The sequence below is a fragment of the Lolium perenne genome, chromosome 4 (genome assembly GCF_019359855.2).
Source record: "Lolium perenne isolate Kyuss_39 chromosome 4, Kyuss_2.0, whole genome shotgun sequence".
Lineage (NCBI taxonomy): Eukaryota > Viridiplantae > Streptophyta > Magnoliopsida > Poales > Poaceae > Lolium > Lolium perenne.
This window is the reverse complement of record NC_067247.2, coordinates 185,026,816-185,053,992: the sequence shown is the minus strand read 5'-3', so window position 1 is coordinate 185,053,992 and position 27,177 is coordinate 185,026,816. Positions and strand designations below refer to the sequence as shown.

At 45.1% G+C, this 27,177-nt stretch overlaps 2 protein-coding genes across 10 annotated transcripts; one reads left to right on the top strand and one right to left on the bottom strand.

Annotated features, from left to right (window-relative positions):
• The first annotated feature begins 210 nt into the window (after positions 1 to 210).
• Positions 211 to 27,177, top strand: LOC127294530 (uncharacterized). 7 transcript variants are annotated; one of them, XR_007846721.1, is made up of 9 exons: positions 211 to 599; positions 946 to 1,062; positions 1,275 to 1,361; positions 1,815 to 2,051; positions 2,786 to 2,891; positions 3,009 to 3,213; positions 3,294 to 3,374; positions 6,698 to 6,798; positions 6,831 to 7,149. XR_007846721.1 is itself a non-coding variant. In XM_071818962.1 (9 exons), the coding sequence occupies exons 1-8, from the start codon at positions 313 to 315 to the stop codon at positions 24,835 to 24,837; spliced, it is 1,284 nt and encodes a 427-aa protein (XP_071675063.1). In that variant the 5' UTR covers positions 213 to 312; the 3' UTR covers positions 24,838 to 24,861; positions 26,917 to 27,177. The 7 variants fall into 7 exon arrangements, 5 of the variants coding, with proteins under 5 accessions (XP_051180330.1, XP_051180327.1, XP_051180328.1 ...); XR_007846720.2 differs by having other exon boundaries at positions 212 to 599; positions 3,294 to 3,421; XM_071818962.1 differs by lacking the exons at positions 946 to 1,062; positions 1,275 to 1,361; positions 1,815 to 2,051; ... (3 more) ...; positions 6,698 to 6,798; positions 6,831 to 7,149 and adding exons at positions 21,780 to 21,860; positions 22,069 to 22,158; positions 22,820 to 22,993; ... (3 more) ...; positions 24,734 to 24,861; positions 26,917 to 27,177 and having other exon boundaries at positions 213 to 599.
• On the bottom strand, positions 13,417 to 17,047 carry LOC127294531 (uncharacterized). Of its 3 annotated transcripts, none has more exons than XM_051324372.1 (4): positions 16,487 to 17,047; positions 15,521 to 15,601; positions 14,962 to 15,017; positions 13,417 to 13,800 (listed from the first exon to the last, which is right to left on the bottom strand). In XM_051324372.1, exons 1-4 carry the CDS (start codon positions 16,583 to 16,585, stop codon positions 13,647 to 13,649), a joined length of 390 nt encoding a protein of 129 aa, XP_051180332.1. In that variant the 5' UTR covers positions 16,586 to 17,047; the 3' UTR covers positions 13,417 to 13,646. The 3 variants fall into 3 exon arrangements, with proteins under 3 accessions (XP_051180332.1, XP_051180333.1, XP_051180334.1); XM_051324373.2 differs by having other exon boundaries at positions 15,521 to 15,598; positions 16,487 to 17,041; XM_051324374.2 differs by lacking the exon at positions 15,521 to 15,601 and having other exon boundaries at positions 16,487 to 17,046.

The window sequence follows — 27,177 nt, the reverse complement described above, 5'->3', positions numbered from 1 at the left end:
CCTTGTATTGATAGACGGATGGGAGCATGAGAAAGCAAGAGGATAGAAACGACTGACTAGAAAATGATAAACAAAATGTACAAATTGAAGTTCAATCTAAAACAATTACTATACAACCGACTAGAAAAAAAATAGAGACAAGCGGGTGCATCCATCCAAAGCTGTTGGAGTGGATGAGACACGCTGGATTATAAATAAACAAAGAAGAGAAACCCAGAAGAGTGAGACTCACACACAAAATTCCCCAAACAACACTAGGACTAGGCTAGGCTAGGCCCCCCTCTCGCCGCCGGCTGCCCTCGCCCTCTCGCCATGGACAGCGACGGCGACCCCCACCCTCACACTCCTAACCCTGCCGAGGAGAAAGCGAGGAAGAAGTCGATCAAGAGAGCGAGGAAGAGAGAGCTCCAGAAGCTGAAGCTCCAGCAGGGACCCAGTGAGCTACACAAGGAGGATCCCCAAATCTCCCCTCCCGGTGCCCTCCTTCAAACTCCTGCTCTCCGTCTGGCGGCCTTTCTCAAGATAAAGCAGGGACCCAGTGAGCTGCACAAGGAGGGCCGCCCTGAAACTTCTGGTCCTGCCATCGGGGAGCAAGCGGGGTAGGTCTTCCGGTAGTAAATTAATTAGCTTGCACGTGTGTGCGGGGGGTTTTAAAAAAGGATGTGATTTGTACCCATGTTAATCTTTCCTCGCATATCGAGTAGAGATTAGAATGCCATATTACCAAGGATCTCTGGTCATGCTCTGTTCCTTGACCCTGTCTTTCTAGGGAAGATGTTTGATTAGGGGCAGTCTCCAGCTGGCTCTCTTTGGTCTGAGCGAAAAAAATTCTGCACACTGAGAGAGGAATTTATATGCAATGCTACTTTATTATTTTAAAGAAGATAGTATTTACTTTTCCGTACTTCCATATCCATAGTTACTGACCAACAATGTTCTGATCAGGGTTGAGGATAATGCTGGCAAGGTGAGTGGCAGTGAGGGTCCTAAAGTTACAGATCTACCTGAATTCAAGGTGCTAGCACTCAATGAGGGACATCCTAAACCTGAATTGACTGATAGGTATGATATCATTGTTTAGTTATTTGGCGGGGCTTGCTTTGTTGAAATGGCAAATGCTGATTAGGGCCTGTTGTATTCTTTCATGCATTCTTCATATCATGCAAATATGTTTGATTCATCAACTTCATGAAAATTGCTGAAGAAGATTATGTATATCAAATAAACGGTAACTTTAGAATAAACACTGATTGTTCTCATATTTGTTTCTCTAGCTCCAAGGAAGGTGACACTGCCAACAGCGAGACTGAGTCAGAAGTTGTTGTGGAGGAGGAGCCCAAAGATGAATCAGATTGTGATTCGTACGTATGATGTTGATTCTGTTAATATGGTTGTTTATTTTGTTGTTGGCAATTTGTGACTCGAAAATGCATTAATATCGCAAGAAGGATCAAAGCTGTAAATTTTGACCTGTATACTTGGATCAAATATGCAAAAAAAAAAAGAACATCATGCCATAAACTGTTGGCATTCTAAGTTTATCCAATCAAGTGCTATTAGCACATAGCCAATTAGATATAAGCCCATCAAGTGCAGAATCTTGATCTAGCTCATAGCACCGGCAGGAAATAAGCCAACATGTGTTACTATTCATTTGCAGTAATGGTGCTTTGTTTTGTTTTATAGAGAGATGTTCACTAGCTCAATTATATTTAACAAATTTCAGTGTGCATGGCATAACCCTTTGTTTTATATGGCCTTTAGGCTCTGATTTTTTTGCTTGCTTTTAACCATATAGACATGCTTTCATTTAGGGAGGAGGAGTGGCGTAAATTCAGAGAGTACAAAAAGAGAATGTTTGATAAGGATTTTGCTCCTCAGAGTGCCACTCAAGCTGCTGCTTCTGATAAGAACTCAGCTGTTGAGAATGTCACTGAATATTCTGGAGTTGCCGAGTGGGCTGACCGATCATACTTAACATGGCAGAAGTCTTTGCTAGTTTGTTCAGAGGCTCAGCATACTATGGTGGCACCTTCAAGTGATGAACCACCGTTAAGTTTCCAATCATCTACTCTATGTTTTTTTCTCATCGTGTTATTTTCCTCTCCATTGCTTGACACCATCTGCCATTTCTTTCTCTACTTGTTACCAGTTTGTACAATCACGGTCATGTTTTGTACTCTTCATAGCGTTTCTTCTAATACAATCCAATGTGCATTCAGATGTGTCTTCTAGAAAAAGAAAATTGAAAAAAAAGCATTTTGATCTATATTTCTTATTTGGCACAATATCAATAATATTGTATGAGTTTCTGACTCCTCATTTCCTCTACACCATAGTGTTATCCTCACCACTGTTTTTCTAAGATACACATTCTCTAATCAGGCACACATTTTCTAACTAGGCAGTATATCTATGAGGTTATACCAGCCTTAAAACTACATATTGGTGTTTGCAACTTTGCACCACACCAGGGGCGGAGCCAGAAACAACCCAAGTGTGGTGCTAATACAGGCTTAGTGGTGATAATTACCTAGCATTTCATGTTTGTAACCTTGAAACGGAGGAATAACTTGTTGCAGTGTAGCTGCTCGGTCGGTGCTACAGCACCGGTAGCACCAAGCGTAGCTCCGCCACTGCACCACACATATATTTTAGTTGTTTTACTCCTCCAATACACAGTGTGGTTCTTAACTTGTGTAGACTATTGTTGATAACTTCATCATCATATTCTGTTTTGTATTTGATCTGGAAATGGCAGATTCTAAATTGCTTGTAAATACAGGTCTGAAGTATCTGATGAAGATATTATTCAAAATGGAGAAAAATGGATGAGTGACGAGGTGATGGTGGCTTTCAATGAATACATTAAAAGAACTGATAAACTCAGGGTCTGTATTATATTGTGTATTTTAATTATTTTAATTGCAAGTAAGTATCCTTTTACAGCATTGTAAGCCACTAACAATGTTGTTGTTTTTGTTGTTGTTGCTGTTGTCTTTCTTTAGGAACTTGAGTACTGTTTCGAGAAACTTTGCCATCAATGTTTTAACGTAGAATGTTATTTCAAGATTTTCCACCACTTCAATTTCACTGTGAAGACGAAGCACCCTAGTTCAGATGATTGGAAATCGATAACATACTTTGCTGAGTTGAAGGAGATATTTGGGGAAAAGTATTATTTCTGTTGCCCATTGGAATCAAGTGAAAATGGTATTAACTCTTATCTAAACGAAGGATCTAAGAATAACTGCAACTTTGTAATACAATCTTCTGAGTTCAATTTTTTTCAGGTCGATGTTATGCTTGCAGGAATCAAGGGGTGTATGATCTGATGCATCCAGCTACAGGTGGATTTGAGAGGGGTTTACCGGGTACTGTATTCCCTTATATGTAGGTGGTTATTGTATTCTGTTAGAAGGTAACGCTATGATGCTTTTCAAGTATCGGTAATTAGCTATAATATTTCTAGCTAAGCAAAAACTATCTCATTGGAGTAAGGAGGATGGATAGATGTCAAAATCAATCAATAAAAATAAAATGTAAGGTATAGTGAATTAATTCGTAAAAAAAGACTCGTGAAATACCTTCATCGCACACATCGAAGCTTGGTGTTCTGTGAACTTGCATGCATGTGGCTTTGGCAAGGATGAAATCATTTGTAAGTCATAGATTGAAGTCAAATAAAATTGCTACCTTTTTTATCTAATGTAGCAAGACTCGGGAGAACCACCGAAGGCAACAATTCTTTGATTCTCTCTCTCTTGAGCAGTTTGTAGGCAGTATATTGAACCGCTTGCACATAGATCGGTGTCTGTGTAGTGGTCGTTGATGGGACGTGGGACATGTCTTTACGTATCTGCTAATTTAGGAAGTGCGCTTGAAGGCAGTGGCATGAGTAGATAGAGGAAGAGGAAATAGATAAGAGCCGAATGGGAACGGGTTTTCCCTGTAAATTTTGGAGATCGCTGGACTGGTCACACATCTTAGATCGAATGACTATCACTAATTAGGGTGATATGGAAGCATTTAGTAGCAACAAATAATATTTAGCTGCTCTTAGTCGGGTTTATCTATATCTATATCAAGAGTAGCGTGTTCATCTTTAAAGCCCCTCGCCCCTCCCATGTTGCTGCATGAATGGTAAGAGATATCTAAGGGCGCCTTTTGTTTTGAGCAAAAGAAAAGATTACTATCTCAGCATGTAGCTGCCACTTGATTTTTTTTCCGTAATAAGTAGTCATGGATATTTGTAGGAAGAACAATCTTATCTGTGGCATGAAAATAGTAAATGCAGTAGACAAATGAGCATTGTTGCTCTTTATATAGGTGCTCAGAATGGACCCATGGATAGCGTGTGGGCCAACTAAGCACCGCGTCCTTACATATACTCACAAAATTTGTTACTAACAAAATATTAACTCAACAATATGGTATAATCTTAACATAGCACTAAAAAAAGTTAAGGATCTTATAAACATGTGATGTGTTATTCACATTTGCAATGCTGATCACACAGCAAACCACACCTAAATTCTAGGAATCTAATCACCAAGCAAAGGCATCAGGGGGCTTCGCGTATGGTCTGCGGGATAAAAGATTTTCCATTTGCCTTTATAGACACACGCTGTAGGCATTACAAAGAAGGAACACCAGAAGATTACATCAGTACTAAAACAACAGAGAATGGGAGCAGCACAAAACTGAAGCCTGAAATGGGTCATAGAGATGATTTGCTCGGGGACGCTGGTCCTTAGGGGCACGTGCACAAAGACTTCCCGGCTGTCATCAGCAGCGTCAGGCCGACTCTGGTAAGGTAGCAGCGACAGCGGTGCGGTCGGCAGCTCATTCTGGCGGCGGTAGTGGTCGTTAGGTAGTGTTGAAGAACCTTGATGTAAGTTTATTATGTTTGGGATGCTTTGTACTTCTTCCGAACTTATATTATAGATCTGGATTCTTCTTGCAAAAAAATCATCTAGTAATATTTCTTAAGTGTATTCTCCTCCTCAGAGAGACCTTAGAACTTCAATTGTTCTCCACTTCAGTTTTATATACTTTTAACATATCAGAAGCTGCTTCTGACTTGTTCTTTATAAGGTGAACATAAGTGTATCTCGTAAAGCCAGCAATGAGTCATACAAAAATTAACTCTTATCCTTTAGTGGGAGGTGTTAGTGACCACAAATGTCTTAGGGACAGGTATTCGTCATCTTTCCCGTGATAGAATTAAGGTGTATCAGAGTTTTTTGGTACCCTGTCCCTGCCAAGTATTTCCAAGCCTCTTGAAGCTGCAAGTGGTAGCGCATATTGAGGCATCGTCCATAGTGATAAAATGGGACTTCATAACTTTCCTGTGAATTAGGCAAATAGTTTGACACAACCATGACTTATCATTCTTCAGAAAAGGGGGTACCCTAATTTTTTTTTTTTGAAACGGGGGCAAAAGTTTTGCCCCATTCGATTAATTAAGGAGAAGAGTTTGACAAGAAAGTCCGAACAAACAAGAAAAAGTACAAGGACTACTCTCGCGGCATGATTTGACCCAAGCGTTTAGCACCGGCGATAACCCACAAGCGGGCCTCTCTCTTAATCTTATCTAGGATTACATCGTGGTTGGCATACTTGTTGTTGAAAACCCTTGCGTTGCGCTCATTCCAAAGCTCCCAAGTGACAAGAAGAGTTAGCGAAGAGATGGCTTTGCGGTTCGGCAAGTGGGAGCTTGTCATGTTGCGCCACCAAAGCTCGATGGATAGGCCGGCCCACCCATTCGGGGTAATGTCCGTGTTATGCAACCACTCCGCCACTTTGTCCCAAAGACGCGTAGTGAACCTACAATGGATGAAGAGGTGTGCCGCCGTCTCGAATGTTTGCTTGCAAAGGGGACAAAGGCCGCAATTTGGCCACCCACGCTTTTGAAGGCGATCGGCGGTCCAAATGCGGTTTTGGGCAAGGAGCCAAGCAAATAATTTGGTTTTGGGAGGTGCCCAAGTCTTCCAAACCGACTTGTGGAGATAGAAAGCGGAGCCGATGAATTGCACCTCATAAGCCGATTTAGCAGAGTAATGCCCATTGCCGTGAGATTCCAAGTAATGTCATCATCCAATGCGTCATGAAGTTGCACCCCTTGACAAAGAGTCCAAAGGTCGAGGAATTGCGAGAAGTGTGCCATGGTGAAGTCGTTGCCCAACTTGATCATGTTGACCCAAGCATTTCCATTTAGAGCAAGATTGACATTCCACCTTTTGCGCTTAGATGCGTCAAAGATTACCATGGTGAAGTCGTTGCCCAACTTGATCATGTTAACTTTCCTGTGAATTAGGCAAATAGTTTGACACAACCATGACTTATCATTCTTCAGAAAAGGGGGTACCCTAAATTTTTAATTGCTCAGCGATGGCACAAAGTTCATTTAGATGATCATTGACAGACTTATCTTCACTTTGATAAGAGAAACCTCACCAAAAACATGCTCCAGAAGCATATGTAAAGTTGTAGGTGCACTGTGATGGACATAATGGTTGGTCACAGAGACAAGATAAACATGTCTGCTTTCCTATTACTATCTCTACTCCAGTTTTCATTATCATCAAGAAATGTACTTCTTATGGTCAATACTAGCATCATCATCTGACATTCCTTTCAATTGCCGGCTTATTCCTCTTATACGTGAGACCTGATATTATATAAAAAGTTGCAGGTTGAAGGCACAATTGCTGCTGAAGCTGAAGAGGAATTCTGAAGACTCCTCAATTTCCTGCCAGAAGTGTAGGAGGTAGATGGATATCTTGAGAATGTGTTTTTTTTTTTTGAGAGGATCTTGAGAATGTGTTGGGAAGCAAATTGCTAGCCAGGAGAACACCAGCCATTTTTTTGTGTAACCAGCTGATCTCGTAGAGATAATTGTAGTATCGTGCACTGGTTATTTGATTCGCCATGCTGGTGAGCCAGACAGAAGAACTGTAGTAATAGCAGGTTACTAGGTTAGGTTAGCCAGGCTGAGTAGAAACGTAAGTATCCTCAAAGCATGTTGGATGCTGGCAACTTTAAGCTGCTGCCGAGATGGAATTGAGGGGATGGTAGCTGTTTTGATTGAGAGGTCAAAAACATTATCATTACCTATATCAAAGCTAAAGCCATTTGCTGAAACCACATCAAGCCGGGTACTGTTGTTTATGGGATCCTTTTGTCCACTCCAGCGTTGCCACGATTGGGATCCTTTTGTCCACTCCAGCGTTGCCACGATGTTGCTTTGCACTCTTCATCACGCGCGGTAACGGTAGATCGAGTCCTTCTCCTTTTTCTCTCCGTGCATATTTCACGATTACCCGTTCCTTCCAGTCACCACATGTTGTTTAATTCCGGTTGATGTACCTTTTCCGCATTGTTCCATGTGTCGTTGTTTGCGGTATGGCGGTAGCGCTCCGTGTGACTTTGAGTGAATATTTTCCTCTCTTGGGCTCGTGGCCTCTCTTGAAATACCCCGTGGCGGCATCTCTTCTCCTCTCGATCTCTCCCATGCACCGCTTCTCGATGAGCTCCAATGACACCGTTCCTCTCGGGCCAATTTTTTGCCTACTTTAAACATCATGCGATGCAAGATTTTGGTCCCGGTGGATGTGAAAAAATGGATTATTAGCAACCAATTAGACCTGTTGTCTTAGAGCATCTCTAGCAGAGCACGTAAACACGCGAACTAAAAATACTGAGTTCAAAAATTGCTGGCACAGAACACACCGTAAACGAAAACTGTAAAACAACATATTCCTTAAATATACCATTAAGGCCCACCTGTCATTTTTTTTCCTTTTTCCCTCATTTTCTTTTTTGCTCGGCCATCTTCTTCCCCGTGGCTTCTTCCTCCGGAGCTCGCCCCGACCGCCACTAGCGAGCCACGCCCGCCCCGCCCCTGCCGTGCCTGCCACGCCCCGCTGCGCCCCACCCTGCCCCCTGCCCCTTGCCCCTGCCGCCCACGCCTTCTGCCCGCGCCCCGCACCCGCCAATGCTGCGCCCCACACCCTCCATGCCGCCGCACCCTGGCCTGCCGCGCCGCCCTGCCGCGCTTCGACCCGCCCCGCCCTACCCGCCTCACCCCACGCCGCCGCGCCCTGCCCATGCCCCTCCTCGCCCCGGCCAGCCCCTGCCCCTCCTCGCCCCGGCCAGCCCCGCCCTGGCCTGCCCTGCTCCAGCGAACTCGATCCTGCCCCGCCCCGCCCGCGGACGCCTCCAAGGCCGCCCCGCCCGCGCTCAGCGAACTCGTGGCCGGATTTTGCCTAATTTTGGTCGTATTTCGGGAGTCCTCCGGCGGAACTGCAGTGCTTGCGAGCTGAAGTTTCAGCCCGCCAAAACGCCACTAGGAATACAGGTTTGCCTTCGGTTCGACTTTCCAGCCCCTACAAATAGGGGGCGGAGTTTATTTTTCGGGCTTGGCCTGTAAATTTTTTTCGGTTTCGTCCCGTTTACAGATCTGCGCCGATTTTCAAACCGAACCCGTAAACTGGTGGTTATTTTTCGATTTTGCCCAGTTTACAGCTAGAGATGCTCTTATTACTTCTTTCGTCGTCATTGGAAAGAGGATCACATGTTTTTTTTTTACTCCCATCGTCTCGGAAAGGATGTGGCAGATTATAACTCTTAATCTGAAAGTCAATCAGCACAAGTTCGATCAAGTTTATATAGCAAGAAAAAACTTTCATATTATGTCTATTTTAGATAATAGGCAAAGATTTGCCCGACTTTAAATTAATAAAGCCACGAAGGTATCAAGGATTCAGATACAAACTGCTGGGCATTACAGCTTGGCCACACACTAAGAGGCACACACGACTAAAAGTTTCAGGATGACAAGGTAAGGTGCAACACAAGAACACAGCAAGGCCTCCATGAAGTCCTGACCGTCCCAGGGACCCGCACCGTGGCACGGACTACTCCATCACGTCGACATTGGCTTGAGCGACGCGTACATCTCCCTTAGCTCGCGTGCCATCCAGTTTATGCCCTCCTTTTCTCTTGACTTGCATTTTAGGCTCCACAGCTGCAAAAAAATGATGATTTTGTAAATAATGTCAGCTGGGTTAGCAATAGTTTTCTTTTCAATGGCAAGTTTATTGCGCACATTCCACAACGCCCAAGACTGGGCAAGGAAAAGGATCCACAACAGTCTTCTGGGGTAACCCGAGAAGCTAGAAAGGATGGCGTGAAATTGGGCGAAGTTGGCGGGGCGCCAGTTGCACCCGAGCAGCTGGCGCGTGACTGCCCACGTGAAGCTCGCCAAGGAGCAGGAGAAGAAAATGTGGCTAGCATCCTCCGGCGCACCGCACAGAGGACATTGACCATTGGACGGACCGTGGCGAGAAAGGATCTGCAACCCCGAGGGCAGTTTATCGAGCGCTAACTGCCATGAGAAGATTTTGATTTTTAGCGGAACCGTGGCATCCCACATGTCTTTAAAGTGGGCAATAGTCGTGCCCTTCGAAAGCATAGAGTACATGGATTTCACTGAGTAGGATCCGGTTTGTTCCAGGTGCCAGGAGATCTTGTCTTGACCAGTGGTGAGATTCACCTCAGCCAAGATACTTTGGAGCTCGTCCCACAGCCGCAGACCCTCCGGATCAAGTGAGCGGCGAAAACGGACTTGCAGGGAGTTTTGATAGAGCGCGTCAGCGACCGAAATAGACTGGTTGTCGCAGATGGCAAATAACAGAGGGAAGGACTCTAGGAGGGGGCCCCTCCCGCACCACCAGTCCCTCCAGAAGTTGGTTCTATTGCCATTCCGCACCTCGTGCTTTGCGCCAACCTTGAAAAGATGTTTAATTTTGTGAAGGCTTTTCCAGAAAGGGAAACCTCCATGACCTGATCCCGCAAACAGGTCGGAGGCGTCAGCATACTTAGCACGGATGATACGGGCCCAGATCGTGTCCTCTTCCTGATAGAGCCTCCAAATCCATTTAAGCAGCAGCGCCAAATTCATCTTTTTGGTATTGAGCAACCCTAGACCTCCATCTTCCTTGGGTCTACACACAGTTGGCCAGTTAACAAGGTGGTACTTCCTCTTTGGTCCCGCTCCTTCCCAAAAGAACTTAGAGCGGTGAGAATCGAACCTCGCATGAATCCCGTCATGGAGGAGGAACAAACCCATCGCAAACATTGGGAGATTATCTAGGCACACATTAGAAAGAATGAGTCGTCCCCCTGACGACATCAACCTTCCCAGCCAAGGTTCAATTTTGATGGCGAGTTTCCGCACCAAAAAGAGCCACTGTTCCAGGGTTAGCTTTCTGTCGGAGATAGGAAGGCCCAGGTAAATGAAGGGGAAGGTGCCAACCTTGCAGTTTAGCTTGTTAGCAATAGAAGATCGCTCTTCGAACCGCTGACCCAGCACAAAGACCTCGCTTTTGTGGTAATTGATCTTGAGCCCAGACATATCCTCAAAGCACATCAAGAGGAATTTAAGATTGGCAATATCCTCATCCGAACCCTGGATGAGGATGAGCGTGTCGTCTGCGTACTGAAGGTGGGAGATACCCCCGGGCAAAAGGTGCGGAACCAGACCGTGAATGTGTCCGGCCTTGGTACCAGCAGAGAGAATACCAGACAGGGCCTCGCCAATGAAGTTGAAAAGCAGCGGTGAGAGGGGGTCTCCCTGGCGAACCCCTCTCCTATTTCTGAAAAATGGCCCCACTTCACCATTAATCGAGATAGCAGTTTGTCCCCCAGAGACAAGTTGGGTAATCCTATGGATGTAGCCTTCGTCGAAACTTTTGCAACGTAGAACTTCCCCCAAGAAGACCCAGTTCACTCTATCGTAGGCCTTTTCGAAGTCAAGTTTGAGAAGCACCCCATTATGCTTTCTCTTCCTCAGATCGTGGATAATTTCCAACAGCGCCAGCGGGTCGTCGAGGATGTTTCTTCCTTTGACAAAGGCAATTTGATTGGGGGATAGAATCCTATGAGCAATCGGATCCAACCTAGAGGCATAGGCTTTGGAGATGATCTTAAAGATTACGTTGATCAAGGCAATCGGTCTGTATTGTGTGATTTGGTCTGCGCCCGGAACTTTCGGAATAAGCGAAAGGATTCCAAAGTTGAGCCTAGAGATGTCGATGCGCTCCAGCACAAAGTCATTGAGAATGTCCAAAACACCAAATTTGACCTGCGGCCAGAATTTCTCGAAGAAAGCAACAGGAAAGCCGTCCGGGCCCGGGGCAGTGTCAGTCTTCATGTCTTTAACAATGGCTTCGAGTTCAGCCTCAGAGAATGTGAAAGCCAGGTTCACATTCTCCTCCTCTGAGACCCGACTGTACCTATCCCAGGTATCCGGCGCCAGCCCACACACCCTTGGGGCTGACGAGCCAAGCAGGTTCCTGTAGAAATCATACACGTGTTGCTGGATGAGCTTCGGGTCCGTGATTGTCCCGCTGTCCGAGATTAACGCTGAAATATTGCATTTCCTTCTTCTGCCATTGGCGATGGCGTGAAAGTAGGCTGTGTTCGCGTCACCCTGCAGAGCCCACCTGACTCTGCCACGCTGCCTCCAGTGCTCCTCTTCAATCTTATAAATATGCAGCAGCTGCTCTTCTAGGTGATATCTAGATGCCCAGGCGTCTTCGTCAAGACCAGAGGTGTCAGCCAGCACATCGAGCTGGGCAATCTGAGTCAAGAGTGCGTTCTTTGTAGCCTTGGTGTCCCTACCAAGGTTCTGGTTCCAGCCCCTCAAGTACTGTCTTAGTCCCGTCGACATGAAGGACCACCAGTCAATGATGTCGCGGCCGCCCACCTTGGACATCAACCTGGCCCAGGTTAGCTGGATCAGCGGGATAAAGTCGGGGCGCTCGAACCAGCTAGTCTCGAAGAAGAAGCGGTTGGAACGGAAGGGGAAGCCCTCCCCGGTGTCAAAGACAAGCGGCGTGTGATCAGAACCAAGGCTGGTCTCGGCAGACAGAGAGCAAAGTGGGAAAATGGCTTCGAAGGATGCAGAGACAAACACGCGATCAAGGGCAGAGCGGACATGGTTGAGCTGATGATCAGACCAGGTAAATCGCGCCCCCGTGCGCGGAATTTCCCTTAGGGCCCATGAAGCAATACTATTGTTGAAGAGATCGATAAGCGTCCAGTTAAGATTGTCATTGTTCTTATCTTCGGCAGCTCTGATGAGGTTAAAGTCCCCTCCCATGAGAATCGGAAGGGCACAGTTGGCGATTTTGTCCGTAATCTCGACCAGGAACCCCCTGGAGCGAGCGTGGTCCGTAGGACCGTAGATACCAATGACCTCCAGCTTTTTCTTGGTAGCACGATGAAGAATAGATAGGCTAAGGAAGAATTGACCCCTGTCCATTCTCCCCACCTCAAACATACTGTCCCTAACTCCCAAAAGCATGCCTCCCGATTGGCCGTTCGCCGGGAGCCAGGACCAGAAGAATTTCTCGCCAACTTCAAGGCTGGCAAGCTCGGCGTCCGTGAAGTCTTGTTTAATGGTTTCTTGCAAAAGAACCAGATCAATGTGGTGAAGCCTGAGGTAGTCTTTGAGCAGGGTTCGCCTCCCCCTTCGGCCGAACCCCCTGATATTCCAGAAGAGGGCCCTCATTGGCGAACCAGGCTAAGCGCCCGTGCTTGGCGGGTTATCGGCCGGTGCCCACAGGGGTAGGTCTGCGAGCGATTCTCCTCTTCTTGGGAGCAAGCTTCTTTGTTTTGCCAGGGCCCGAGCTTGGTTCCCCCTCGGAACCTCCCTCTGGACAAGTACCTTCCTCCCTTTGGTTAGTACTTGCCCGCGCTGCCTCTTCCTTGGCTTTAGCCGCCTCCTCTTCAATCTTTCGTCTGGCTGCAAGCAGTTCAGCTTGGGCGCGTTCACGAGCTTGGAGCAGAGCCACCGCTTGGGCAGGTGACCCCTCCGAGGATTTGAACAGGATACAACTATCTCACTACAAGAAATATGTTGACTTGCGGCCCTCCATTTTTGTCACTAAATCGTCATTATTTTTCATCTATGACGATTCTATGACGAAAAATTGATCGTCAAAAACGGAGCGTCAGGAATCAACTACCATGACCTTTTATTTGAGATCGTCATATTCGTCTATGACGATATTAGATCGTCATATAGGCTATGACAATCCAATATCGTCATGGACGATCTAGCCACGCCACATCAGATCCTACGTGGCCAATCCGACGTGGCAAAATTATGACGAAATCCAATCGTCGTAGATTAAAATCAGCCCGGTCCATTTAGGTGGTCTACATGGGCCAAGCCCATTCATTCTAGCCTTTGTTGCTTGGGTTTTGGCCTTTTTCAATCCATTTGTATTTTGAGAGTTAAGCCTTTTTACAAACTTTTCTGGTCAATTTGCCTTCCGGGCCTTAGCAATTTTACAGCGTACGATTCATTTTTTATTGGGCTGGTCACACCAGTCATCTGCTCAATAACTAAACAACAGATAATTTAATCAAAACTGAAAAATACACAAAATTATTTTGAAAAGAGACATAATTAACACACAGTTCATATCACATGTACAAGCCAAATGTAGAACGAAATGTAAACCCAGCGCATGACCACAATCCTAGGCAACATCCATCATCGGCAGAAGACAAAGGATGTCCTTCCGGCCGGCTAGAACTCAGCTCCAAACCTCCAGGTCTCCTTTATGCTGCTACATCATCAGGACCTCTTCCGTCCACCAGCGACATGGCAACATGCCAGACTTCTCCCCATGTGCACCGTTCCGTCCAGCATCACATCGCAACAGGTGGCTACTTACCAACACCAGTCCAAGAAAGCTTCCACCGTAGGCTATTACATCCATCCTGCAAGACGATGACCAACCAAAGGTGAAGCCAACAATCAAAACCATTTAGGAAACAAACTGGCCGCAATAACAGTTTCACAGTTCACAACATTAATGCTTCCAAACAAAAAAAATGCATCAGATTGCAATACATATCTGCCTCTATCTACTACAAGTGAAATGAGAATATGACCACAAGTGCAATAAAAGAGTGGCACCCATGTAGATAGTATAGCCAGATAACATCAGGCAACCAATAAATTCGAAAAAAGAGAACTGAAGTACAATATTTTCCATTTACACAGATCATTATGACTTAACAAAGTAAAAGGAAGGTGCTCTTAGATCCTGCTACTAGGATGTGTTCTCAGTTTTTGCTAAAACAGACAACATTCTAACATACAGCAAACTCCATTGCACCAAGTGTTTGCAACGTGCATGTGCATAGTAGATAGTACATGCTTATTATTTACGAGGACAAACATTATATGCTCTCACAAGTTACCACATCAGTTAGTCTGATAGAGATCCAGTTTACATGACTGCCAGCAACTAGTATCAGTTCATCTCGTGAATAAAAGCCAGTAGCTAGAAATGTGCAATTTAGTCAAATGAAGATCTATCTAGAATCATATAGGGAAACACCACAATTTTTTTTAGAATTAACTACAAAGAGAGAGGAAGGGGAGAGGCGAGGGAGCATATGATCTCATTTATGACATTGGCGAGCTCATGTGGCTGCACTCACTGCTTCGCTAACACCAGCACAGCATCTCAATGCACGATTTTAACAAACTGAGTCCACATTTCAGATTTCACATGCTACATAAGATAAACTGCAGTTTTATACTAGATTCTTGCTTGGTAGGGGTCTTCGGTTTCAATAATATTGCCACATAAGAGATACAAATTAAGTGTAGAAACACCAAGTTACATACGCTACATCACTTTTAACCGGCCCTCAAATATACACACATGTACCACAGTACAGGAAATGCATGACTTGCACGTTACAAAATACCAGCCAAATTAGCATAAAAGGAACACAATACGACATCAAACACTTCATTTTAAACAGAAACAGATGGAATCACAAACAAGAGGATTCACATGACAAGACCATAGCAGTTCAAACAAAACGAGCGTGTATAGAAGCAAAGGCGGAGAAAACAACGCTTACCACTTGGTGGAACTTGAACAAAGCTTCTCAACCTTAGTGACGTAGGGAGGTTTCTCCTATAATGCAAACAGCAAAGTTAAGTACAGGACATCAAAAGGACAAAGAGCACAAAGAGCAAATCACCAAAATGTGTATGTACAGCAGTACAGGTGCATCATCTATTCAATCTAAAGCTACAGATATGCGGGAATTTGAACAAGGTGACACGATTGCAAAATTCCAATTGAAACCGCAAAGTAATTACAGAGTAGAAATAACAGTAGCAAACTAGCTTCAAAAAACTAGGCATATTAAGCTCAGTAACTTCAAAAAAACAGAGAATGTTCTAGACAGTAATCAAGACCACGGACATAATTGTTTAAAGCAGCCACATTATTATGTACAACACAAAGTAGATACTGTCCACATATAACCTACTGATGGGCATTGTCTAGATATTTCATACACTACTTGAAGGTTGCGGCAAGCACAAGAAATTAGAGCAGACCGCAACTGTCTTGAATAAATTTTGGCTTGGATGAAGATACAGGCTTAAGAAAACTAGCTAAAGAAAACAGACCTCATAAGATCTGTTTGCTATGTCGAGACGCATATCCCTGTGTCTATCATGAATCTCGACACCACCATAGAAAATAGACTGCTTCAAGAGCAAAAGGGTATGCAAATAGAGTTAGTCCTAAAAATAATAGCAAAGATAAGGCAATAAATTCTGCACTTTTATATTCAAATACTGCTCACTCTACAAGTTGAACATTCATGTAATACGAAACAAGAGGCACTTCGGAGAACCTATTCTCTTATGATAAGATCTGCAATTTCAGAATGTGATGTGCTGACTAAAATCAAAATCAAAACTAGACTTGAGGTACTTTATGAAAATAGCAATCAAGATGGAAAGCTAACTAAGGAGTAAGTGCATGGTCCATTAGGATTAACTACTGACAATCTGGTTCAGCAAGGTTCTATAATGTTTAATAAGTAGAAAGGTGTACTAGTAAGATCGTTTAGTTTCTTTGTGGTCGAGGTACTAATAACTGATAATTAAAACAACAATTGGCAGGTCTCTGATTCTGAAGTACGTAGTTTGTTTTAGTCTCATAAATCTAAAGAGAATGAATTGTAGAACTATAGTAACGACAAAGTAAGGACATATATATGAATCAAATGGATTATTATTTAGGATTATGAGGTAGTTTGGTTCAGTAACAGAGTTTGGGCCTGGACAAGACCATTCCATTTAGGATTCAGACAAAAATGGGAGCAACCCAAACAAACGGAAAGCTACTTAGTTTCATATCTCCTAACTGGGAAATCATGAGATCTAGTGTTGTAAATTATCACTCAGAAAAAGTTCACTCGCATTACGCAGATGGGATCTAGGCATATGAGTTCTAGGATGGTAAAACGGGAACAAGATCAGGCCCATTGTTACTGAGATCTAGGTATGTGAAATGAACGCACCAGCAGGAAAGATCTACCGAAACAGACGATAATAGAGGAAGAACAGCAGGTCATACGTGGTCACCTCGGCAGCGGAGAAGTCGTCTTCGACAGCGAAGCCGCTTGGGACGCGGATCTCGAGCAGGCAGATGTGGCCAAAGAGGGTAGGTAGCCAGGTAGCCATTACAAGCTCGGTGTCCAGTTCTTGAGGTACTCCAGGGGCGATGGGTGAACAGGCTGTTGGCTGATGATCTGCAAGTCGAGCTTCCGCCCGTGAATGGACCTCGATCAGGTCTTGGGCTGCCTGCAGAAAGAGAGATTGGGATATAGAAATTAATGGGAGAGAAAGAGAGGGGAGAAGGGAAATAGAGAGGACAGGGGCGGCCAGATCCAGCGGCAGAGAGCTTGGGGTCGCGGGTCACGATGGCCTCCAGATCTGACGCCGCGGCGCCACGGCGGCGGCCTTGGCGGGTTAGCTGCGGTAGAAAGAAGTACGGGAATGAAATCGAATGGGTGAAGGGTGGGTGGCGGCGGGGGGAGTTGTCCAGATGGGTTAGGGTTAGAGAAGAGGAGGGTGGATGGCGCGAGGGAGAGATGTGCGCGGGCACTTAGGGAAATTTTCATTTCGCCACGGCGCGCGGATAGGCGGCCGGTGGCTCTTTCGGATTTCGATTCCGCGGGTGTTTTCCCTCAGGAATTTCACTTCGTACCTACCCAAACGAGTGTAACTGTCTCCGGGACCCAGCTTCGAGGGCCCATATAGTATTCCTAATAGAATATCCTATTGACCTATAGGTCCCACACGTCAGTGTTAGGTTCCAAACTAGTGATATCTAGACACATAAGTGGAAATTGACACATGGACATGACATGTAGGTGAAATTGGTGAGGTGGCCATCCTATCATCTGAACGAATCCCGTATTAGCAATTACGACGATCTAAATTGGTCATCATCGTCTAAAAAGAAGGTCCTAAGTTGTGTCTTCTAGATTATGACAATTTCACCTACTGAAACTACGACGTTTTCAGCTAAATCGTCGTAAGTTTCTAGGGTTTTGACCCTCTCAAACGGCTTACGACCATCTGTTGAGAAATCGTCATATAATCATGACAATTTTACCCAGGGTCACTGAGAGAAGGTCACAAGTCAACACATTTCTTGTAGTGCCTCTAGCCACCTTAACAAGATGCTCAACCGGAGAATCTTGGAAAGCAACAAAGGAAGAGGGGAAGTTGGGATTACCTAGGGCGGGCGTGGCGGAGGACGGGGTAGCGGCATCTTCGATGGAGCACTTGGACATGGAGTTCTTCTCGGCAGTGGCGCGAATGGCACGCTCCAGAACCGGGCCTTCAGTTGCCCCTTTAGATCTCGCACTTTTGCGTAGGGCTTCCGCCGGAGGGGCCTTAGATCGCGGCGCTCGGGCAACCGCAGCCCCCAGGGCTGGGATTGGGGCATCAAGCAGCAGAAGTTGGCCCGAGGGAGGTGAGCCACCCATAGTGAGCGCAGGTGCGTGATGGAGGTCCAGTGTTGGAGGAGGCGCAGGGGTCTCCTTCGTGGCATCAGCCTCAGCCGCTTCCAGCATCAGCTTCCTAGAGGGGCGATCATGGTTGCTCTTGCTCCTGCGTTCGCTGTTCCGCCGATATTCCTGATTCGACGAAGCAGAGGGAGGGGTAATCCAGCCCACCTCCACCCTATCAGCATCGGACAACCTCAAAGCTTTCCCAGGTGTCGGGGAGACCCTCTCTATTTGGTGTCGTAAATGTTGATTGTCAAACATTACATCCGTTTGACTTTAAAAAAACTTTATATATTTGGATGCCGGCAAGAGTGGGCGTTTTGTTTTTCTTCTCCAGGCGGCGTAATGAGTTTGTTCGACCGAGCGCGTGTGGGTGTCGGTGTCCGTATTGGAGTCTGAAACCGGTGCTTGAGTTTACAAGTAGTAGTAGTGCGTACTCGATAGTATATAGTGCGGCGCCGGCCGGTTCGTATAGATCGAAAGCAGATCCATGGAGCACACCCGTCGCCGTCGTCCACGCGCCGTGGGCCAAACACCAACTTCTTCCAGCCGCCACAGCCAGAGTCCAAGGTAGCAACCAAATCCTCTCTCCCTCCGCCGGCTCTCATTGCATCATTTTGTTTGACTGAAAAATAGTGCTCCCATGGTTTTTTCTATGCAAAAGAGGTCTCCAAAAATACTGCAATATAGTAAATATTAGCTCCTACGGTTTTGTAATATTTGTCATGATTTTATTTCAAACTTCAACTACAATCACGATAAAAATTATGGAAGTAAAAAACTACACTACCAACTACTAGTAGTCTCGTAAACCTAGTCGCTGCTGCTTTCTACCACTATTGATGCCAAATCCCTAATCCTATTTGGGTATGAGAAAGCAAGAGAATAGAAAAGAATGGGGAACCAAAGGACCAGAAAATCATAAACAAAAGGTAAAAAATAAAATCTATACCGACCTATATATAATAATAATAATAATAATAATAAAGAGCTAAAGTTTCTACTAATATTTTCGTCCAATTCGTTTTAACCTTATCCTCCCACCAAATCACATAATTCTAGTTTGCCTCTGATTGAGTGCGAGGGAGGGGAGGTACGGTCGCAGGGGCTTCTATCTCTTCTCTCTTGTATGTATTTCTTAGCACGAGAGAGAAGGACGACCCGGCGCCGTCCTTCTCCCCCCCGAGAACGACCGCCCTCGCCAATGCCCAAAAGGCTCAGCTCTATTCCGGTTCCATATGCGCGCCTCAGCTCCATCAGGATTGAGTCGAGGGGAATGGATGTGCCATCGCCGACGTGGATTATAATCAGTGGTTGGCTAGAGCAGATGAATCAATCGCGTCTAGCGCTGGGAGTACCATGGCCAACCTAAGCCCATCCTTCGCTGCACTTGTCGGGCACTAGACAGACTGGGAATTGGTTGACCCCGCTAGGAACATCGACGATGTTGGGACCAATTTTCCGGATGATCGCAGCTGTCTCCATCGATTACCAACGTGTTTTTTAACAAAGGAGGGGTCAAGAGACCCCCGGTGGCAAATTCATTCATACACACGTGGCATGTGCAAAATTACAAGGAGGCCCAAAGCAACACTTGCCCCGAAGAACCTAATATCTGAAAATAAGGCCTCCGTATTTACGTAAAACACCCTAGAACATAAGATGAAAAAGCAATCGGGTCCCTGGGTGCCTCCACCACCGGCTGTCGGTGTTCTCAAGGCGCCGCCGTCGAGGAACAAGGGCAAGATGCTCGAGTGCCCCTTTTTGATGAAGATCCTCCACCGCTGGTCACCATCAAGCCATCGGGGACGTACCACTTGGTGAAGAAGAAGCGCCGAGCTCTAGCAGCGAAAGCGGAGAAGAGTCTCCGAAACGGAGGTTGAAGAATGGCTGTCATGCCGGCCGAAGGTAGCAAAGGCGTGTATGCCTCTAGCTTGGATGAGCTGTCGACGTAGTACCGCCACAGCAAAGGCCGGTGCCTGCTGGAGAAGATCACAGCTCCACCGCACCACCATGGCAGGACGGAGAAGAAAACGAGGTAGAGTTCCGAGATGGGTATTTGATGTGATGGGCCAGGCTTGGACCGAAATTTAAGGGCCGACAGTTGGGCCGGGCATGTGCCTAGATTTTTTGGGCTTTGTTAGGCTCGACCCGAAGCCCGGCCCGACACAAACAATGGCCATGTATAATGCTAGGTGCTACGATGTGGTGCCTGCTGCATCACTTCATAAAAATTCAGAAGCGGCACGCATAGGCACATCGATGAGGAACCCCAAATAGTGAGGCTCACACATACCACCCATTTCACACAAAATGGGGGTGTCTGTCTCTCCTACTTTAGCGATGTGGCATTTGCAACGGATAGCTCCGAAAGGGGTGTAGTGTAGACAATTGTTTAATCGGTCTTATGGTTTGATGTCCGTATGCAAGAATGGTTCTTTTGCAAAAAACCCTAAAAGCCACGTAAAATTTGCAAATAATAAAGTAGAGGCGTCTATCTTTGTGTTGCAAGGGGCTTGTAACATGTTATGGTTATGGTGTAAGAGCATCACTAACAGACCCTCCATCTAGCCCCCGTCCGCATAATAACTGCCATTTTGGGGTGTTAGAGAGAAAAAGGGCCGATTCAGACACCGCATCGAGCCCCCATCTGGAATTTTTTTCCACTCTATCCAGTTTCGTGTCGCGGGAACTCCAATTATCCAGTTTCGCGAGGCCTTCCGAGAGCGAACCCCATCCCAACTCCCGTGTTGGCGCCAAGGAAATTTCAGCCCGTACGAGCGCCGTAGTCTACCAGAATTCGTCGGAGTCGCCAGAATCAGGCCAAAATTGGTCGGAATCCGGAGCGGGAGGCCGGCGGGAGCGGGCGGGCTTGGGGTTGCTTGGAGTGGGGCTGCTGGGCATGGCGCGCGGGCGGCCGGCCGGCGGCGTGCGGGAAAGGGTGGCGCGCGGGGGACGGGCGCAGCCGGCGGCTAGCGTGCGACGGGCGCGGCCGACGGCTAGCGTGCGCGCGAGACGGCCTACGGCGGTTGGGGGCTGGCGCGGGCGGGGCCGGCCAGCGACAGGCGGGGCAGCACCCAGGCTGAGGTGGTTGGGGACGAAGGGAGAGAAAAAAGGCTAACTGTGGGGCCATGACGGAATTTGCTGTTTTAGGGATTTTTTTTGCGCTGTCTCGGGCCTCTCGGGTGCTGCGAGCCGTTATTTCAGCCCTCAAAACGTGTTTATGGTGGCTTTATACATCTATTTAGGATTTGCGATTTAGGGGTCTGCTAGAGATGTTCAACCACACTAGGACTAGGCTAGGCCGCTAGTGTGACACCCTCTCGCCGCCGGCTGCCCTCGCCCTCTCGCCATGGACAGCGACGGCGACCCCCATCCTCACACTCCTGCTCCTACTACCCCTCCCGGGGAGAAAGCGAGGTGAGCAAGCAAGAACTCGACCAAGAGAGCGAGGAAGAGAGAGCTCCAGAAGCTGAAGCTCCAGCGGGGACCCAGTGAGCTACACAAGGAGGATCCCCAAGTTCGCCAAATCTCCCCTCCCGGTGCCATCCGTGGCCACCTTCAAACGCTTGCTCTCCGTCTGACGGCCTTTCTCAAGCTAAAGCAGGGACCCAGTGAGCTGCACAAGGAGGACCGCCCTGAAACTTCTGGTCCTGGCATTGGGGAGCAAGCGGGGTAGGTCTTCCGGTAGTAAATTAATTAGCTTGCACGTTTGCCGGGGGGGGGGGGGGGTTAAAAAGGGTGTGATTTGTACCCATGTTATTCTTTCCTCACATATCGAGTAGAGACTAGAATGCCACATTAGCAAGACAATACTGTTAGTGCAACCTAACTCCATACAGATCTTCCAACCTTTGCAGGTCATTCGAACCCGAACCACCTCGTCTTCGCCACAGTTTTCTCTACTCACAACGCCCCAGGCGATCCAAGCGAGCTACAAGGTTTTCCCCTTTTAATTACAGTTACCGCAATTGTGCCTAATTACCATCACCACTTCGCAACCTATTAGTTATATATATTATTATTATTATTCACACTAGCCTTCAGTCCTTCTTGTACAAGATATAGAATGCCCTGCTTATTATTGCAGTATCACCCATCATAATAATCAGTAACTAATCAGCATATTACCTTGCTTGTTCTGGCCAGCATTGAGGAGCATTTCAGAGACGTGAGCAGGAGGGAATTTGAAGCATTGACACTTGATCACTCACCTCCTACACCTGACTTAACTCACAGGCATGGCCATTATATGTTGCTTCTTCTCTTCTCTTTTTCTTTCATGGCTGTTGGTTCTTCTCTTTAAATGATGACAGCATTGTTGTATGTAACCCCCACGGATGGTTAAGGTCCCTTACTCCCTTTGATCACATGATTATAAAATCACCTACAAATTTCATGTAAGATAAAATGAGCAATAACACAGGTTATAACCATCTTTCTACCGAAAATTCCAACACTTCCAGGGTTTATAAATCTATCTCGGAACTATTTGAGTATATTTTACCGAAAATTCCAACTATTTGAGTATATTTTACCGAAAATTCCAACTAGTTACAAATTATAAATTTGCAGATGCAGCATTGTGACACAAAGAAATAAATTTTACATGTGATGCATGAATGATGAATCAAATATTTTCTAGATCAACTGCTTTTCTCGTTCTGCCCCTGGCCCGTGTGGTGGTATTTAATCCCTAGACGCTGCATGCGACATACTAGGTAGGAGAGAGAAGAGAGCACGGGTAGTGTGGGAGAGGTACTGTTGTGAATGTTTGATTAGATTTTCTCTGCGCAATCATACGGAGATGGAGGGAGAAGTTGTATATGCAATGCTACTTTCTTGTTAGAAGCTAGTAATTATTTCCCATACTTCCACTGACCAACAATGTTCCGATCAGGGTTGAGGAGAATGCTGGCATGGCGAGTGGCAGTGAGGGTCCTACAGGGGATCTACCTGAACTCAAGGCACTAGCGCTAAATGAGGCATCCAGGGAATGTGACACTGCCAGCAGCGAGACCGAGTCAGAAGTTGTTGTGGAGGAGGAGCCTGAAGATGAATCAGATTTTGACTTGTAAGTATGATTTTGCTGCTGTTAATATGGTGGTGTACTTTTTGTTTATAATTTGTAACTCTAAAATGCATTAATATAGCAAGAAGCATCAGAGCTGTAAATTTTGACCTGTATCACATGTGCCAAAAAAAAAGCAGAACTTGCCATTGAACTGTTGACATTCTAGTTTATTGTTCAAGTGCTATTACCACATAGCCAATTTGATATAAGCCGATCAAGCACAGAATATTGATCTAGCTCATAACAGCAGCAGAAAATAAGCCAAACATGTGTTACTGTTCATTTGCAGTAAGTGTGCTTTGTTTTGATATAAGCCCACCAAGCACAGAATATCGATCTACCTCATTGCTATTTAACAAAGTTTCAGTGCGCGTAGCATAAACCTTTGCTTTATATTGCCTTTAGGCTCTGATTTGTTGCCTGCTTTTAACCATATAGACATGTTTTCCTATAGGGAGGAGGAGTTGCGTTTACTCGAAGAGTACAAAGAGAGAATGTTTAATAAGGATTTTACTGCTCAGAGTGCCACTTTAGCTGCTTCTTGTGATAAAAACTCAGCTATTGAGCATGTCACTGAACATTCTGAAGATGCTGGATGGGCTAGACGACTATACTTACTGCAGGATGAGTCTATAAAAGCTTGTTTAGATGCTCGGCGTACTACGGTGAAATCTTCAAGAGATGAACCTAGGTAAAGTTGCCAATCATCTGCTCTGTTTCTTCTCATTGTGTTACAATCCTCTCCCCATTGCTTGGCACTATCTGCCATTTCTTTCTCTACGCATTACCATTTTGTACGATGATGGTCAGGATTTATACACTTCATAGCGTTTCTTCTAATACAATCCAATATGCATTTAGAATTTTAGATACGTGTTCGAGAAAAAAGGAAGTTAAGAAAAGCATTTGTCATCTATTTTTTTATTTCGCATAATATCAATAATATCCATGTATGAGTTTCAGCTCCTCATTTCCTCCACACCATTATTTTTCTAAGATATATAAAGGGAGGGTGCACCATACCAGACTTTTTCTAACTAAGAAGTATCCACGACATTATATCAGCCTTAAAACTACATATTGGTATTTGCAACTTTGCACCAAACATAATTTTTAGCTGCTTTACTCCTCCAATAGACCGTGTGGTTCTTATAATGTATAGACTATTGTTGAAAACTTCATCATCATATTCTGTTGTGTATTTGATCAGGAAATGGCAAATTCTGAATTGCTTGTATATACAGGTCTGAAGTATCTGACAAAGATATTATTGAAAATGGAGAAAAATGGATGACTGAAGAGGTGATGGTGGCTTTCAAAGAATACATTAAAAGAACTGATAAACTCAGGGTCTGTATTATATTTTGTATTTAAATTATTTTAATTGCAAGGAAGTATCCTTGTACAGCCATGTAAGTCACTAACAATGTTGTTGTTGTCTTTGTTTAGGAACTAATGTACTGTTTCGAGAAACTTTGCCATCAATGTTTTAACGTAGAATGTTATTTCAAGATTTTCCACCACTTCAATTTCACTGTGAAGACGAAGCTTCCTAGTTCAGATGATTGGGAATCGAGAACATACTTTGCTGAGTTGAAGGAGATGTTTGGGGAAAAGTATTATTTCTGTTGCCCATTGGAATCAAGTGAAAATGGTAGGAGTATTTACTCTTATCTCAAGGAAGGATTTAAGAATAACTGCAACTGTGTAATACAATCTTCTGAGTTAATTTTTTTTCAGGTCAATGTTATGCTTGCAGCAACCAAGGGGTGGATGATTTGAGGCATCCAGCTACAGGTGGATTTGAGAGGGGTTTGCCGGATACTGTATTCCCTTATATGTAGGTGGTTACTGTATTCTGCTAGAAGGTAACTCTATGATGCCTTTTCAAGTGTCGGTAATTAGCTATAATATTTCTAGCTAAGAAAAAATTATCTCATTCGAGTAAGGAGGAGGGATAGGTGTCAAAATCAATCAATAAAAATAAAACATAAGGTATAGTGAATTAATCCGTTGAAAAATCGTCAAATACCTTCATCGCACACATCAAAGCTTGGTGTTCTGTGAACTTGCACGCACGTGGATTTTGCAAGGTTGAAATCATTTGCAAGTCTAGGATTGAAGTCGAATAAAATTTCTGCCTTTTTATTGAATGTAGCAAGACTCGGGAGAACCACCAAAGGCAACAATTCTCTCTCATGAGCAGTTTGTAGGCAGCCTATTGAACGCTTTTACATAGATCGGCACCTTTGTAGTGATCGTTGATGGGATGTGGGACACGTCTTTACGTATCTGCAAATCTAGGAAGTGCGCTTGAACACGAGTAGATGATCTACATGACCTGAACAATGGGTATCACATTTGACAGTTTATATCGTACAAATGTTTTCTAGTGTTGCCTGAGTGAACTATAGATGTTTATTTTCGTGGAGATCTATCTCTACAAGGATGTCTGACATGTGATAAAATAAAAATCATATAAAAAACGAAAAATGCAAGGTACAGTGAAGTATCTCTTACAGAAGTCATCATGCAAATACCTTCATCTGCACACATCAAAGTTCAGTGTTCTGTCAACTTGCAGACGCGTCGTAAGGCTGAAATCACTTAAGTCAGAAAAAAGGAGTTTTTAAATTGTTTTACTGCATGAGACGAACATAATACCAACCTTCATACAACTGGTGAGGTGGAATTTTACGAGCTATTCTCCCAATCAGTCTGTAGGGAACACGAGACATGTCTGGAGCTCCTTCGTGCCATCAGTGTTAGGGTCCAAGCCAGCGACGTGAGAAGGTTAGTAAAGTAGGAAGAATGAAGAAAAGAACCGGTACCGATTGTCTCCTTCATCAATTGCTGGACATAGAGAGAATAATAGGAAGAATTGAGATCCTCGTCTGTTGCTTGATAGAGTGAAGGAGAGAGTATAAACCCTTTTAGGAGGGGAGGGGGCTGCAGTGTGCCGATGCCCCACACTGTATAGCTACACAACAAAGTTCCTGTTCCTAGATTTTGGGTAGAAACCCGAGGGGCAGAGCTAACAACTTTCAGCTCCCAAATACCAATATGAGAGAGCGTGGAGTCGTAGCAGAAAACGAACTATATTATGGAGAAGCAACCTTTCTATGATCCTCCTGACTCAAAACAAACTAGCCCAGAGGAGTTTTTAAGGTGACTCGCAATTGCCCTGAATTATCCTGGCACCTCCCTGTTCTTTCCCATTTCTCTTCCCAATGCCTCATACAACCTCAGAAACTGGCCATGGCCATCAGAAACCACACGAATTGTCAATTCTTGGAAGCTGTGAGCCCAGCGACGCCCACTACCATAGCAAATTTGAGGCAACCCGTGACGACCTTAGACACAACTTGCGCCGCTTCTCCTGTTGAGGTTATGTGCGTCCCAAAGCCCAGTCTTAGTTGGTCCAGCTCCACTCCCTTGTATTGTTCTCACGGTATGGACTCTTGTATGTTTGTCCCGTTGTGATGTGCCGTGCTGGCGAATCATAGCAAATGAACTGTTTTGTAGCTTTAGCCTTCGCCATGGTATGTGTATCGAAGTAGTAGTTTTTGTTTTTTTTTCCTCCTAGTCAAGGATGATTGTAAAGTTCTGGAAACATACAGAAATTGATCTTCATATTTAAGAGGAATGAGACATAGATATATGTGAAGTACTACAACAAAAAGGGTCGCATAGTCTATTTGGTCCCAGAAACCGTCTTGGGAGCCAACTAAATGGTTCTTTCGGAGCAAATTGGGATCAACTAGCTATATTTAATGACTCTTACATGGGTTTGCATATACAAAGAGGTATGTATATTTCTTTAGCTACGATGTGCAGTTTTAACTCCCTTTTTGCCTTTTCCAGTCGCCGAAGATGTGCTGCTCTCAAGATTGATGCCACATCTTCTATCTGCATATATGCAGGTAGTAGCTATGCTGAACTTGAGCCGTCTGTAAGACTGGAGTCAGCTGGGAGTCAAGCTTCTTCACTGTGGAACTTGTTCTAAATGTGCTGCTGTCGTTCTCTTAGATAAATCATTTTAGTGGATCTTAGACATTTAATATGCTATTGAGTTTGATGCAACTAGCGATTCTCACGGAGGCCACCTGGGCTCACAGTGATAAACATTTTTTGAGCACACTGTGAGCTTAACGCCTGTACTTATGTCCCATACTTTGTTTTTT